A 14926-nucleotide genomic window follows, 5' to 3' on the forward strand; every position below is an offset into this window, starting at 1 on the left:
TAACACTCTTCCTCCCCACTTTTTTAAAACTAAACACACAGAGACACAGCTAATCTTGTCTTACAATACAGGAAACTGTCAGGATTCCCACGCTGAACAGTGGATCTAAGTAAAGTTCCTGTAATTCTTTAAGCAGAGTCCCCTTTTAGCTATCACCAGATTTTACTCTGCAGAAGTTCAATGAACCTTCCTCTAAGTAACTTTGGTCCACCTAAGACAGACCAGAATTCTGGAAATAGGTACTACTGCCTGCACAACTCTTCATTATTTAGCAATCTGGCTTTCCACACGTGGAGAGAAAGTCTTTGGCCTCTTCTTCTCCAAAGTGATGAAATCGAAGTTCAAGCTGGGGGTTAGGCGATGTGGAGAGAGAGTGTGAAGACAGTAGGTGAGAGATGGGACATGTCTGCCTCTGAAATGTCAGGCTCTCTCCAGAGCAGCTCCCTTTCCTCCCAAGGGCTGCTGCTCCCAGGGCTCCTTACAGCCCCCTCCGCAGCACCACAGTGCTGTTGTACCGTACCAAACATGGCAACCTGGGGCATATACAGCTGCACATTCAGTTCAGTTTTCACAGCTGGAATAAAGATCCTGGGGCATTAGTAAACCAATCCACCCTTGGGTAAGGACTCCTAGCAGTTGCATTATTTATAATGGTTTCACTTTTATTTACAGTAAGACTATCTGAACCTATTGATGCTGCAAACATCTTAATAAATTACAGTCCCTTAGATAGGGGACCTTTAGGGCAAGTAAAAAAGAATATGTATGAAAGGCTTCTGTTCCACACAGCTAAAAGAATGGGTCTTTGGGTAGTGTCCTTTACCCAAAGACAAATTAACATTACACAGAGGAAGAGAAGCAGCGGCATCAAAAATTACAGTGGCCTGGTTTTGAAAACACTTGGCTAGCAGAATTCAGGGCAAATTCCAATCTCATTATCTTCAAAAACCCAATTAATGGGCTATCCTATAAGGGCAGGCTTGATGCAGAAGAATGGCAGTTACCTAAGTCCTCTTTATCTTTTGAACTCAAATTCACTTTTTTGGTTTTCCATGCTCTTTAAACAAGAGAAGTACCACATTCATGGAAAGAAACTTTACCAGAAAAGCCACATGGGCTTGCCTGGTTATAGCCCCAGATAACCAAGTACACTTTGGCTTCTGTTTAGTGATTTCAAGAAAGGAAAAATGAGATAAATCAGTGCTATACACATCAGGCCACATCACTTCCTCATATGTAAATCAAGCATTTCAAACCAGATTGAAAGGACAATAATTTATGAGAAAGGCTGGGACTCCCCAATCTTCTGTAGAAGCTTCACAATTATCCTGTTAATCTGAAAATGCTGATGTCACCCCTGAGCATTCACACACAAAGTGTCCATTCTGCCAACAAAATAGGAGGAAATACTCTTACCAGATTTTTTTTAAACATTTGCTTACATAAAGCTGCATTTGCCTCTTACAGTACCACACACTATAACACACTATTCCATGTTTCAAACTCCAGTAACGTTCTTTTACAGCACAGAAGAGGTTACATTATGCTGCTGCTTGTTCAAAGTGGCAATGGGATAACACATCACATTCAACTTGCTTTACAGTTCATGAATTATTGCATATTGTGCCCATATCTAGTTGCACCAATTAAGGAAAAATCCATGGGAAAACATCCACCCTGAAATTAAAGCATCATTCATATTAATTAAGAAACAGAGCACCACTCATGGAAATTTCCTCCCTTTTCACTTAAGAAAGCCATTAGCACCCCCCATGATGTGAAAAGTCTCGCCATAAGAACTGTGCCATTTTCCCTGTGCTCTATCACATTTATGTTATTCTGACTACAGCCCCGAGAGTTGTTACTGAAAGATCAATGGCAACTTGTGCAGAGAACTCCAAAATGCATCAAGAGACACAATACATCATCTCCAGAAAATTTCCAGCCTTGGCTGTTTAGACTGACCACAGCCTCAGGTCCAGGCACTGAATTTTGTTCTCTACCTTCAGGATGCTCCACTATTACTTTTTTCACCCATTTTTTTACCACTTTTTCTTTTAGCAATTTACCTGACACTGCCTTCTTTCTGCAATCACTCAGAGGAGTGGTTTATTGCATGTTAAAAGACAAGATATGTATTGAAAGTAGCAATTTTATTTGAGTTAAAATTATTTACAAAAACCCAAAGACATACTTCATGAAACTGGTACAAACTATTTTTCCTGCCGTTGGCTTTTGCTCCAAAGATCACAGCTGAGAAATACTGTATAAAATAAAAATAGGATTGGATTCAGAAAAGTACTCTACTGTTCTAATTTCCAATTGAGAGTATTTACACAAATATTTACAATGGAAAAAAAGTTACTTTAAAACTTTAATTTGCAAGTTGGCCTCAAGTACCCTTTAATGCAGAGTTATTTGAGGGTCTAACACACAAAAATGCACTGCAGTTCACAGGGTGATTTCTCCCCCCACCCTCAAAAAAAAAAAAAATCTGCATTTGTCAGTGCTTGACAATTAGTTACATTTTAAAAAAACCTGTTAAACACTGAGGTAAATCAATTCCCAAACAATTACCAGTGTAACAAAGAAAGGTAGTTGTCCCTGCTTTCCCCCATCATCACATCTGCATCTTCTTTTCTCTCGCCATCTCTCCACAGAAAACTACACAGTCAATTTGAAATCTCATTATGTATGTGAAAATCTCTAAAATCCAAAAACTAGATGGGCCAAATATTTACTAATTTCCTCCTGATGCAGATTATTTACATACACCTTTTTCCCTCTCTCAGTACTGTTTTGGTTTTTTTTTTACGGAAGGGGAATACAACCTCAAAAACTTTTCTAAGTTACACTGATACACTAAGTTTTAGAAGGTGATGAGAGAAAATGCAAAAAAATATGACCAACATAAGATTTTTGCCGTTAATCAGTTACTTCCTTACAGAATTCCCAACAATCTGCATTATCAAAAATAGGAAGACATAGAAGGCAGCCACTGTATGTAAAAAAATTTACAGCTGGCACTGATACAAAAGCACAAGTTCTTAACTTTATACACGGAGATAACACAAGATCTAAAAGCAGGTTAGATTTCCTGTTATTTCCCCCTCATTATACATAGAACTAATATTTTTATGGCTTCAAGTTTTACAAATTCAATGGAGTAACATGATGTAACTACCTATACAGGTATTTAAAAATGTCAACGAAGCAGATCGCAGAACAGTCTGCAAATATTCAAGACCACCTTAATAAAAATAATTAATAATCAATTCTGTTGGTCTGAATAGTGAGTGCAAGAAAAAAACTGTTAAAAAAGTCATGTATTTTCTGGGATTCTTTGTTCCACTTAAGTCCTCAAACACAATGCTTTGCTGTGAACTAGACCTCAGACTGAACAAAATCTTAGCTATATCAGCAATTTAAGGCTTTGTGTTGTATGCATTTCAACTCTGTCATACTACAGAAGGATGAAATAGAAAGATTATGTCAGCTGGAACCGTTAATCCCCATTGGTGTTTTAGCTTCTTTAAAATTCTTCCCCTAAAGCATCCAAATTCTTTGTATTCAACATTATAAAACACACCTTGAGTTCTTCCTTGAAACAAATTAAAACAGCATTTCAAAGTTTTTGCTTATTAGAAGTGTAAACTACCCTGGGATTGAGTGGTTTTAAAATTTTTTTTTTTCTTTCTTCATTTCATTTGCATTTTAAACAGGGCACAAGTTTTTACAGTCACTATTCCTTTTGTGGATAACATACCCTCAATGGTTTTGTGTGTTTATGGTCTGCATGCTCTTGGAACTACAAAGCGTTATGGTCTAGCTGGTTACAGTACATGGGCCATGGGAGTTTTAGAACTGAGAAATAGTTCAGTGACCTAATTTCAATCAAAACAGTATAAAAAATAAACTATCCAATCCTCGCCTCTTTGGATTCCAACAAATTTTAAATATAGACAGTAGTTAAAATCACAAAAGTATTTAAAAATTTATATTTTATGATTTTGGAATAATCTCGTAATAAAAAAGCAAGAGCAAATTAAACTCAAATAGGAGCGGTGCTGCTGTCCAGAACTTCTTTATTAGAACATTTGTTTGATACCTCAGTAGCTAAGCTGCCTTTGCACCTGGCTGGCATGAAACAGTGGCTCAACAGTAAACAGCAGTTGCACTATCAGCAGCAAGTTTTTCCCCTTGAAACTTGTCACGAACAAAGCAAGAAAAAAAAGATAGGGAGGGTAAACCCTGCCAAAAATATTTAAATACTGCACTGCATCATAAACAGCAAGGTTTCTTTATTTACTTTCCTCAGAACCTTTTTCCCCTCATTTTTGATAGTTGCAGATTGATGTAGTAACTGTCTTTTAGAAAATGCTGAATGCATGGTTAAGAGACCAGGTAGCCTTAAAAATCCGAACACGAATGACACAGATGAATGCTCTTGGTATATCCTTCAAGGACTTCTTTCATGACTTCTTCTTTTGTCTAAGGGTAGCTCCAGCATTAGAGTGCCTGCAGCGGAAGTTAAGTATCTAGCAGTGTTCCAAGTATTCAATCACCCTAGAGATAGATTTCTGGCCTGTTGTTCCAACAGCACACTGGAAATGCAACAGAAAACACAAGTAACAAACAAGCATTTGTAGCACCTCCTTCAAATATCTGAGAGCTATTCTGTTTTCAGAATTTTAGTATTTACAATTATGTGTCAGTAAAAGCAAGTAGGTTCAGGCAGACAATTCAGAAGTATCTTCCTGACCAATCACAATATAATGATAGACAAATGGGCTTTCAGTATTAAAAAACAGAATATTGCCCGTGCTCTTATGAAGACACAAACCAAAAAATGTCAATGCTTCTAAAAATGCATGAAATATTAACAGAAAACAAAATTACAAAAATATTTACATACATCAATTTAAAATATGTATTACTTACAGTAAGATTCATAAAACTGAGAAATTTTTTGAGCATTTCAGTCATTATCGAGAAGTCCCCTTCAGGTAAGTACTCCCTCACAGTAGTCACATTGATCTAAGAAATAAAACAATCTTTTTACATTTGGGAAATATTTTTCTGACACAGAACTATAATACTCTGCATGTGAGATGCACTAAGACAAGTAAATTCACAGCATTATTAAGATGGCTTTTGGTACCATCTTTATGATTTAAGTCTCTCTTAAGCAATACTCATATCTCTACTGTGTTTATGTTTCTAGAAATCAATTGCTAAAATAATTTTTCCCTGTTGGTTTGTTGAGGTTTTTTCCCTAAAAAACAGAAAAAAAAAAAAAGAAAAAAAAAGGACTATCAGACCTCCCCAGGACCTAGAAGAACTGAAACCCCCACCAGATCACTCCCTTTACAATTGCAAAGGGTTGAGAATTACTGACCTTATTGTCAGTCTGAACTCTGAACACTAAAACTGTAAAGGACACTGATGAGTCCAAAGGCACAGAACAGCACCTCGAAGACCATTTCTGCCACCATGGTAAATTCAGACAAGCCTGAAGGTCTGAACTCATTTTCAGGTGAACATATTATTGAGTTCTCAGCCACTGGAGTTCCATATTTTTAACTTCAGCTTTCTATTACGTATTTCCAATCTGAGACAATTCTTTTGAACTAATAGGAACACACACAAGTTCATGTGACTTCAATGGAAGAAAAAATTAAAGCAGACTGATAAAGAATAAGTAAGTCTGATGGTAACTTGCTTTACTAAAACTACTGAGAAGGAACAGGCTTAGCCAATTTTCCTCTGCCTTTCCAAAGTAAATTCTTTTGCTGACTACAAGTAAGGGGAGAGAGGTAAAAGAGGTCAAATATTCAATTCCAACTGTTTTTGATAAACACAGTGATGTTCAGAAAATTTGTTTTGGATGGAATATCTCTGGCAACTTTTCCCAAAGCTGTGTACATCAGTGCAGCTTCACCAATGTACTTGTTCACACTGAAGTCAAATTTCATAAACCCCTTTCAATACACCAAATTATCACTTCATTAAAGATTATACTGGACTTAAGATCAACTTATTTCCTTACTGGACTCTCCTGGCAGAGACAGCCTAGAAGCAATGCTGTGTATGAGGCCACAATGCAGTCTTCCATGTGCTTCCCAGCATGCTGAAGAGCTGTAAAAGAGACAACAGTGTATTGTATACCAGCAGCTGGTATCTTTTACTGCTGCAAAGACAATCTTTCATTATCACTTCCCAGAACACTTTTTTCTCAAACAAAACGAGCTTTTGGACTGAGATTTCAGAGATCAGGAAACGCCACACTTACTGACTCAGCAGCACATTCTTGACAAGAAAAATGGTCTTAATTCACTTTCAACTCATTCTGCTGCACAGTATTTTGTCATTTGCCATTTCAATGTGCAAACTGTATGCTGAACACACCAAACTACCAATGTAAATGTTTCATGTGATACTACAGGCCTTTAAGACCTCCCCCAAAGTAGTTTATTGTATTAAGCATAACAGACACAGCATTTTTTGCTGATGACTCAGCATTTTGGGAAAAACTACAAATAACTGCAGACACCAACTGATGGAGCTACAAAGAGATGCAAGGATGTAAAGTTGGAAAAAGTAACCTATTAACATAAGGTTAACCTATTAACATAAGGTTAAAAAAACTATTACAAGTAATACACTGCATCGACTATCAGAGGATTTGAACAAAAAGGAATGATGTTTCAGACTCATTTTCCAGAGACAAACTATGTAACAGGTCAGAGATACTCAAATTCCTATAACAAACTACCAGAGATGCAGCACATCAAGGCACTACACAGGTACCTCAGATACCACTGATGAAGTGAGAAGACAGACACAAAGCAGGTGGGGACAGAAGAGGCACAAGTGCAAATAGGGAGAGGAGGGGAAAAAGCCCAACCCTTAAAGTAGCTTGAAACAAGAACCCTGGAAAACAAAATGAAGGCAGGTAACTTTCAAGGACTATTCCAGAAGAACAAGAGAACAGCCTAAAAGCCATCCTTTCCAGAATATTTTGTACATGGAGTGTCCCAAAAAGGTTTGGAGTTTTGTTTCTTTTGGTTTTTTTTTAAGAAACAGATAAAAGGTACTATTAGAAACATAAGAAGTAGCCTAACTTCCTCTGCTTCTCATGCTTCAGATCTAAATGGCTCCTACCTATGGTCTGCAGCAGTTTCACCTGGGATGCACTGAGGAAATCTCAGCCCAAAAGACTGGATGTAGACAGAAAGCAGCAGACAAGGTGGGATTTTATTCAATCATACTGTTCTTTGCCTTTTCTGAGCTCATCACAGCCAGACAACGTACCTTTATTAAGATCAAGTTCTTCATCATCTTCCTCCTTCTTATCCTTCTCCTCAGTACTATCTGACTTCTCTGTGGAGACCCACTGGATCTCCCCACTTGTCTCCTGCCATTCCCCACTCTTATCATGCTGAGAAGTGGGAGCTTCTTTAATCAGCTCGTCCGTCTGGCTCTCGGCCAGCTGTGCCGCTCGCTCACACTCCAGGAACAGCTAATGGGGGAATTCCAGGAGAATTTCTGTTAGAAACTAAACCCTGAACACATTCAGTTCATACTTATAAGTTTATTTTCTGTTCACAATTCACCCCTTAATACAATTAGTCTTCAATACTTTTCTTAATGATAAGCATTTCCTCTTCAAAGTAAAATATAATCTGGCCCAACACCAGTGCTGTGCTCCGCAGCAAGGCCTCCCTCCCTGGTGCTGAACCACTTGCCAGGCTCCACTTGGGCATTGTAAATGTTTAATCACTTTCCTTGAGACATGGCTTGAAGACTAAAAGCTGCCATAATTTCCTGTCCACTTTTGTTCTCTACCAATTTTCATTTTCATTTCATGCTAACTATCCCCTCTTGGTTTTCTTAGAGCAAAAATACGAAGGAGTAATTTAAAATGACTTAGCAAGAATGTGAATGACCCAGGAATCTCATATTGTGCACTTATTCCTCGTTAATTATTTTCCAAACCATACAGCCACCAGTTTTAAATATTGCTTTGCCAAGCTACATACATTAAGATTTTTAATATTATTATTTTTATTGATTTTTTTTGTCTGCTGCTGGACAGCTATTTCACAAAGTTAAATACAACTCTTAAAAGCATCCACAAAATTACCTCCACTGAAACAAGAAGTCTAATTTTCTTGCAGTTTTTTCATTTTAGTTTGCATGGTGAAACTCATTCACCAAAATTATTGGTGGATTTCTTTTTTTTTTTAATAAGCTAGTCAACTTAAGAATGCTGTTTCACATCCATAATCATTACATCTGTATTTTACTGCTTTTATAAAGGATGATCCTATTTTTTAATTTAAAGCTGCAAACTCCCAAAAACATAGTACTTCAAAAAAATCTATGGAAGCAAAGCATGTAAAAGAAAAGTTGTTTAGAGCTGGTTTAAAACAGAAGTCAAAGAAAATAATCTAGGAACAATAAAACTACAAATAAATTGTATAGGAATAAAAGAGTTTTACTGGATGTCTGTACATCACTGTATTTTACCAGGGAGGCTGTTTCTGTAATGAACAATACTGCAAAAGTCAGGACTGTGAGCAGCAATCTTCCCCCTACGTCTGCTCCACTCCTCAAATGCTAAACAGAAAAACGGACACTTTTTCATTGCTGAGTTCTCCCTTCCCAACCCTGACAGTCTGATAGTGAGAAATGGTAACTACTGCAGGAGAAACACTTCTCACCTGCACTAAAGCCTGAACAGCATCAATCTGTCCAGTTATCTTCAGGCTTTCGTCTCCTTCGGCCGTACACAAGGAGTCAAACGAACACGATGTTTCCATATTGACAAGGCAGTGCCTGTTGCGGGCACTGTATTCGACGAGATTGATCAACAGACCCAATCCCTGCAAGATTGCAAAGTCAAGAAGGATTACACACAGTGCAAAAAAGGTAATTTAGCAAAAAACATCTATTCAGATAAACATCTTTAGGCCTTATCTTTCTGAGAATACACAATTTATGAAACAGTCTGATAGACAGGGATCAGGATTTAATGAAATACAAGGCAAAACAGATCCCTGTACAGGAGAACTTTCATGCAGGAATCTGTTTTTCCAATTCTGAACATGAAAACATTTTTGGAGCTGAAGATTCATTTAGAGGTTAGGGACTCAGGTATCCAACCCTCAGCTTATGTTCTTAAGAGATCCTTCACATACACAGTTTCACTGTTGCTATTTAGGCCACTCTGACCCATTTTATATAAGCTGAGGTAAATCTGAAAAAGCCTTGAACTCAAAGAATTTTTCCACAATTGAAAAGATGTTTGAAAATTAGTAATTCACATACTTACTTAGCCAAATCTCTTTGTTCATCAAGCAGTGCACTTTTTCCCAACAAACACAGGGAAAAAACCCGTCAAACCCACCTAATCCTGGCAGAAACTTTAAGTACCTCACTTTAGGTATACATGTGCTTACTGAAAACTGTAGGGGAAACTATTCCTTAATGAGGAACCAGAGCAGCTCAATGCACAAGGAGGCAAATCATTTTCTGTTGATGTAACAAGCACAAGAACTTACCAGCACCCGAATATCAAATCTCTGTTCTTGAGGTAGGAACTTTGGAACCTGAAGCACACAATTCATCGCTGTGCCTATCAGACCATCTTGTTCACCTGTTTTTGTACTACCCCATTCTGCAAACAAACAGAGGTCAGATGCTCAATATTGAAAACACTCATAATGGTAAGCAGCCTAATAAAAACCTTTTGGCCCTAATGACAAACCAGCCCCTCTCAGCCCAAGCCCTCATCTGAACATTTCATACTTGCAATTCTTCACCCAGCTTGCAAAGACAAATTACTCAGGGCACCTACCATGCATAACTGCTTTATTATACTGCACTTGAAAAGCCATAACCAATACAGAAAAATATATACACTCATGGTTTATTTGACACTTCACCACAGAATATGCAAAAAATTTGCTCTTTTACCATTATCATTTGTCAGGTTGAGCAAGACCCCAATGATGGCCCTCATGCAGTCTTCCACTGCTTTACCCACGTGGTTAGTTACATTCTGGTGGGGCAGAGGCTTATTGTCTGGTAAACAGATACTGTCTTCAGCACGATTATATCTCTGGATTAACTCCTCACAATGCTGCAGTGCTCTGCAGGGAGAAGGAGCAGAACAAAATTATCTTCACAACATACATAGCATTCCACCTTTATACTTGTTTCACAAGGAAAAAAACCTTAAACACAGAGCTTTATGCAGAATTTTTCTGATACCCAGTCTGTAGGGAGAGATAAACTTATCACCTAAAAAATCTTTTATAAGCTCAACTGAAAACTGTGAAAACAAAAACCTGGAAATCTCAGAGCTTTATCAGCTTGATATTTCAAGGGCAAGTTAATTTTCCTTTCCAGCTTCATCACGTGGTCTTACAAAAGATATCTCCTCTTACAAACCCAGCCTCTCATATCCTCCGACCATCAAGATACAACAGATTCTGACAGTGCTACCAGAATGTTCTCTTGTTCTCAGAGCTATTTCCATTCAGTAAGGAATGACACATGACTTCCCAGCAGTAAAACCTAATCTTATAACACTAACAGACCACAGGCATGATTCTACTGCATAACATTAGTTTCATGTTAAACCACAACACTGATTTCCATTACAAACAAAACCCAAAATGTCAGAAACATATAAAGGTTTAAATAACATATTAAACTGGGGCTTGCTTTGTTTTAATTTAAAGAAATACTCCAAATAGCTAACCTATAACTGTGAAATCATGTTTCCAATGAGGTCTGCAGAGTCAAACTTTCAGCTGCATTTGTTCTCTTATGAAGAGCAACACAAGGGGCAGACAGGCTCTGCCAGCCAACTGAGACCTCACCCAGATTGATAAATGGGTTAGAGGTGTTTGTACAAGAATCTCTGCCACAGAGAAATGCCAGAACAAAATACCACTATTTTAATTCTTAGTTACACTGTCAATTCTGCTATGCTCCATTCCAGTAAACACTTAAGCATAATGAAAACACAATAAATAAAGGTCGCTTCACCCTCTTCTGTGTTCCTACTTAGTATAGCAGGAGCTCAATCCACACTCTGAGCTTCTACAGACCCAACAGTAGCAGCATTACACATTGGTAGTACTCAGGTAGTTGCCCATACCCCCATCTACAGTAACTTTACTCAATGAAAAGCAACAGTGGAAATTTTGGGGTTATTCGTCCCAAATATAAACCACGGTATTCACCATTTCTTTTTTTCCCCTATCATGTGAGGTATTTTGCAAAACTAGGGGTTTTGGGGATTTTTTAAATTTTTTTTTTTAAACAACTTACTTAGCTGAGGAGACTATGAGTTGTGAGTCTTTGTATGCTATCAGATAGCTCTGATTTTCTGGATTATGCACAGTTACCTAAAGAGAGAAGGAGAAAGTAGTATTAAAAATGGGAGGTTTTTCCCCCCGAAAGAGAAGCATTTCCTTTCACTACCACTACACTTTATTCAGTTCCACATTTCTTGGCTATTAGCCAGTGTTAACTTTCACTTCTCATTTTCCAGTATTTCCTTGGAGTTTTCATCTCTAAGTAATTGTGGCACTGAAGATAAACCCATCTTCCCTGATGAAGTACGGAAACCACGCAGCAGAATATTTCACCACAGCAGAACCCTGAATCCACATTACTGGATGTGGATACTACAGTATCCCAAGTGTGCACACAATACAATTATATATGTGGTATTTTAAGGACTTGACATCAAATCCACTTCTGAGAGCTTATTACACGTCCAACTATAACACACAAGGTCTTCCCTGATTCCCTTGAGTGAAATTTGGAATCAATTTTGAGAAACAGTGGAAGTTCTTCTCTTGGACTTGCATGATTTGGCACGTTTTGAATTTTGTCATCTCTCCCAAGTTTCTAAGGCTCTTACTACATCACAAACACCCGTAAGTCCAAATTTGAATATTCTAACACTAGACAAGGCTCTTCTACTGTTGCTTGGCAATTCCATCTATTGAATATAAAAGCAGAAAATTAATCTGATTTTTTTTTTCTCACTGCTGAGAAGACAGGTAAAGAGAATTTTCAAGACACCCTTCAGCAATGGTTCTTGTTTCTCAGTTTTTAGCTTGCATTTACACTCTCTTTAAGTCTGTCCTTCTATTTTAGTGAAGAAAACAAGTGACCACTGGAGCTACTTTCCCTCTAATTTGGGTTTAAGGTGTTCAGCAAGATTCATTGACCTGTACTCTAATCTCAGCTGTTTTCTGATGTGTGGAGATGTCCTGCTAGAACATAACAAGGCTCTTCTGCTTTCTTCAGGTATCACAACACAAACAGTAAAACCAGGAACAAACACTAAACTTGGCAAAACAAGGCATTGCAGAGAAACACACTCACCATTCCTGTCAAGTAAACTCTACAAAAGTACCACCATGTATTTTGATTTTCTTCCAAGTTCTCAAAGAAATATTTACCATCTGCATTTACGCACTCAACTGATGACAGGACTCGTTTGCCTTTCAGGGCAATTTTCTCTTTCAGCACTTCCCCAGCTGATGGTTCAAAGTAGCAATTCTTAAAATTGATTTATTGCTTCTAAGAAAATCCCACTTCTATAATGATCAGTTATTACTAGACACACATTAGAGAGTCAAACTCATGCCTCAAAAACAACATCCATAAACAGCAGCTTTTTGTAGGAACTTAAGAAAAAGAATCATGTTACATTCAGTTATTCTTACCAAAAATAATCTTGGAACGCAGTACACACACACAGAATAGTAAATTAAATTTTCAAACATTACAGAAACACTGATAAGCATCAGAAAGTTAGTACAGTCTATGAAAAAATAATCAACATTATAGAGCTAGAATGTGACTCCATACTGAAAGAATATAAACCAGAACAGGTCTGCTTAAGAAGCAACTTTCAGAAATGCAAAGGATCTGCTCATACTCACACTTTCTAAGACCCGTAAACATCTCTCTGCACCCCATAACGAAGCAACCAACTTCTCTTCGTTTTCATCACTGCTTAGGTGATCCACACATTCTTTAACTAAACACAAAAAGAAGTTGTTTTCCTCCATAAGTAAGAGGTCTTCAAAAGCTAGGTGTACAAACCAACCAGCTACTCAAGAGTTGCTATCAACCTTGTTTTACACTTTGCACACCTCCAATGCCAGGAAACAATAATGAATTCATGATCAGCACTCCAAAATTTTTCATTTGTCCATGTAAATGAAAAAAAACCAAACCTTACAATTTTGTCTTTACAAGTTTGAGATTGTTGTTACAAATTACCTAGCCATGTATTTTATTTTCTCCTTCCAAAAACAGTGCCCAGTACATGACTGTGTTCCTTAACTCTAAGAGAGTCTTTTAGAAGAGGAAAGAGATAGGGCAAGTACACACTTCCCACACTTTACAAGCCTGAAACCATAACTTGAAACTGTGTTCAAATTGAATACTTTTATCTCTCCAATCCTTCCTTTGTTCTCCCTCTGTTTACTTAAGACCAAGCTTTATTCAGGTCAAGAATTCATTTAAAAATGTCCCTTTTCCTACCTGTGAGATTCTGATCAAAAACACAGTAGCTGAGACACATCTTTGAAAAAATAATGAAATCAACTGTCCCCCCCCTCCGCCCTCCATTTCTTCTTGAAGGGTTTACTTCCTTTGGTATACTTAGTTTAAAAATATGTGGTCTGAAAATAATTCTAGAAGACTATAAAGGAGACTCTACTCTAGAATAAGTGTGCTGAACAGAGATATGTAACAGCATTCTGTCCAAGCTTAAGCCATTTACACATTATAATACAACACTTTACACATTCTGTTTTAATATGAAAACTAACTTCAATCCCACATGCAACAGATTAAAGTCACTAATATTTCTCAGTAACTTCATATTGAATTGTGTACTTTATTTTTAACACTGCTAAGAAAAATACATAATATTTCTATTTTTAACCACAGGAAATGAACATTACAAAAAGCAAACATCTTACTACAGTTCACTCTTTTCTCATGCTGTCAAAGCAGTATCCCCACTATACCTTTATCTACAATATGATCCAGACCACCCAGAAGTCGCAGTTCTTCTTTAAACCAGTCCCCAGCTCGCTTTGAGGTGAGAGACAGTAATGTCTCCATTGCCAAATGCCCAGTCTGAAAGAGTTAGGTTCTGGAATTAGTGAAATCATCATTTGCAGCTGTAGCCAATATATCAAGTCATACAAATATACGTCACATGAAAACCATAAAAATGAAAGTAGCGATTCTGAGTAGAAGAACCACCAGAGGGAGCAAGAACAGACGGGAAAATATGTGTATCTTAAAAAAAGGACAGTACTGATAAAAAAGGTACTTTGCCTTTTCAAATTTATTTTACTAATAGCTTAAAAACCCAAGTACACTCCTGTCATCTGTTTCTCTTTGTATCAAAAGAAACAAGTGGAGGAAGGAAATGGCAAATCAGACAAGCAGTAAAAAAATCAAGAAAATCCCCAGTGAACACAGCTTCTCAGTCTCTCAGATAGATGGGCTTTGCTGCTCACAGATCACATTTGCTTCCAATGTAGGTATCTTGTGCTTTTAATTTTAAGCCTACAGAATAAAGCAATTAAACTGAACCACTGTATGAAACACTCTTCTGATAAAAAAAGGAACACATATATAAATTCAACAACAGTAAAGGTAAGTTCACTCCCTACAAATGGAAGTACAACAGTACTCATCAGGCCTGAGCAAATGCTCCATTGTCTTAGTATAAGCCCTCCCCCCAACCCCCAGCATCTCCAGCTGCTTTCCTGGCTTTCAAACTATTTGATTTCCAAGGAGGAAAACAAAGTCGAAGATCAGATAAAGAAGAGTTACCACCCGAAGTTGTTTCTGGGTTGTAGGAGCA

At 37.5% G+C, this 14926-nt stretch overlaps 1 protein-coding gene across 3 annotated transcripts in view; it reads right to left on the reverse strand.

The window, feature by feature from the left end:
- Window positions 1–2134: 2134 nt before the first annotated feature.
- Window positions 2135–14926, reverse strand: part of WAPL (WAPL cohesin release factor) — a 66595-nt gene continuing 53803 nt past the window's right edge. For all 3 annotated transcript variants that reach the window (XM_069019137.1, XM_069019138.1, XM_069019136.1), the window contains 10 exons: window positions 14076–14187; window positions 12978–13075; window positions 11347–11423; window positions 9982–10157; window positions 9567–9682; window positions 8727–8888; window positions 7315–7522; window positions 6050–6138; window positions 4942–5037; window positions 2135–4604 (listed from right to left, as the gene is read on the reverse strand). In XM_069019137.1, coding sequence (XP_068875238.1) covers window positions 4539–4604; window positions 4942–5037; window positions 6050–6138; window positions 7315–7522; window positions 8727–8888; window positions 9567–9682; window positions 9982–10157; window positions 11347–11423; window positions 12978–13075; window positions 14076–14187 — 1200 coding nt within the window. In that variant the 3' untranslated portion in view covers window positions 2135–4538. The remainder of the gene's footprint in view (window positions 4605–4941; window positions 5038–6049; window positions 6139–7314; window positions 7523–8726; window positions 8889–9566; window positions 9683–9981; window positions 10158–11346; window positions 11424–12977; window positions 13076–14075; window positions 14188–14926) is intronic.

This window comes from Aphelocoma coerulescens, chromosome 6 (assembly GCF_041296385.1).
Source record: "Aphelocoma coerulescens isolate FSJ_1873_10779 chromosome 6, UR_Acoe_1.0, whole genome shotgun sequence".
NCBI classification, from domain to species: Eukaryota; Metazoa; Chordata; class Aves; order Passeriformes; family Corvidae; genus Aphelocoma; species Aphelocoma coerulescens.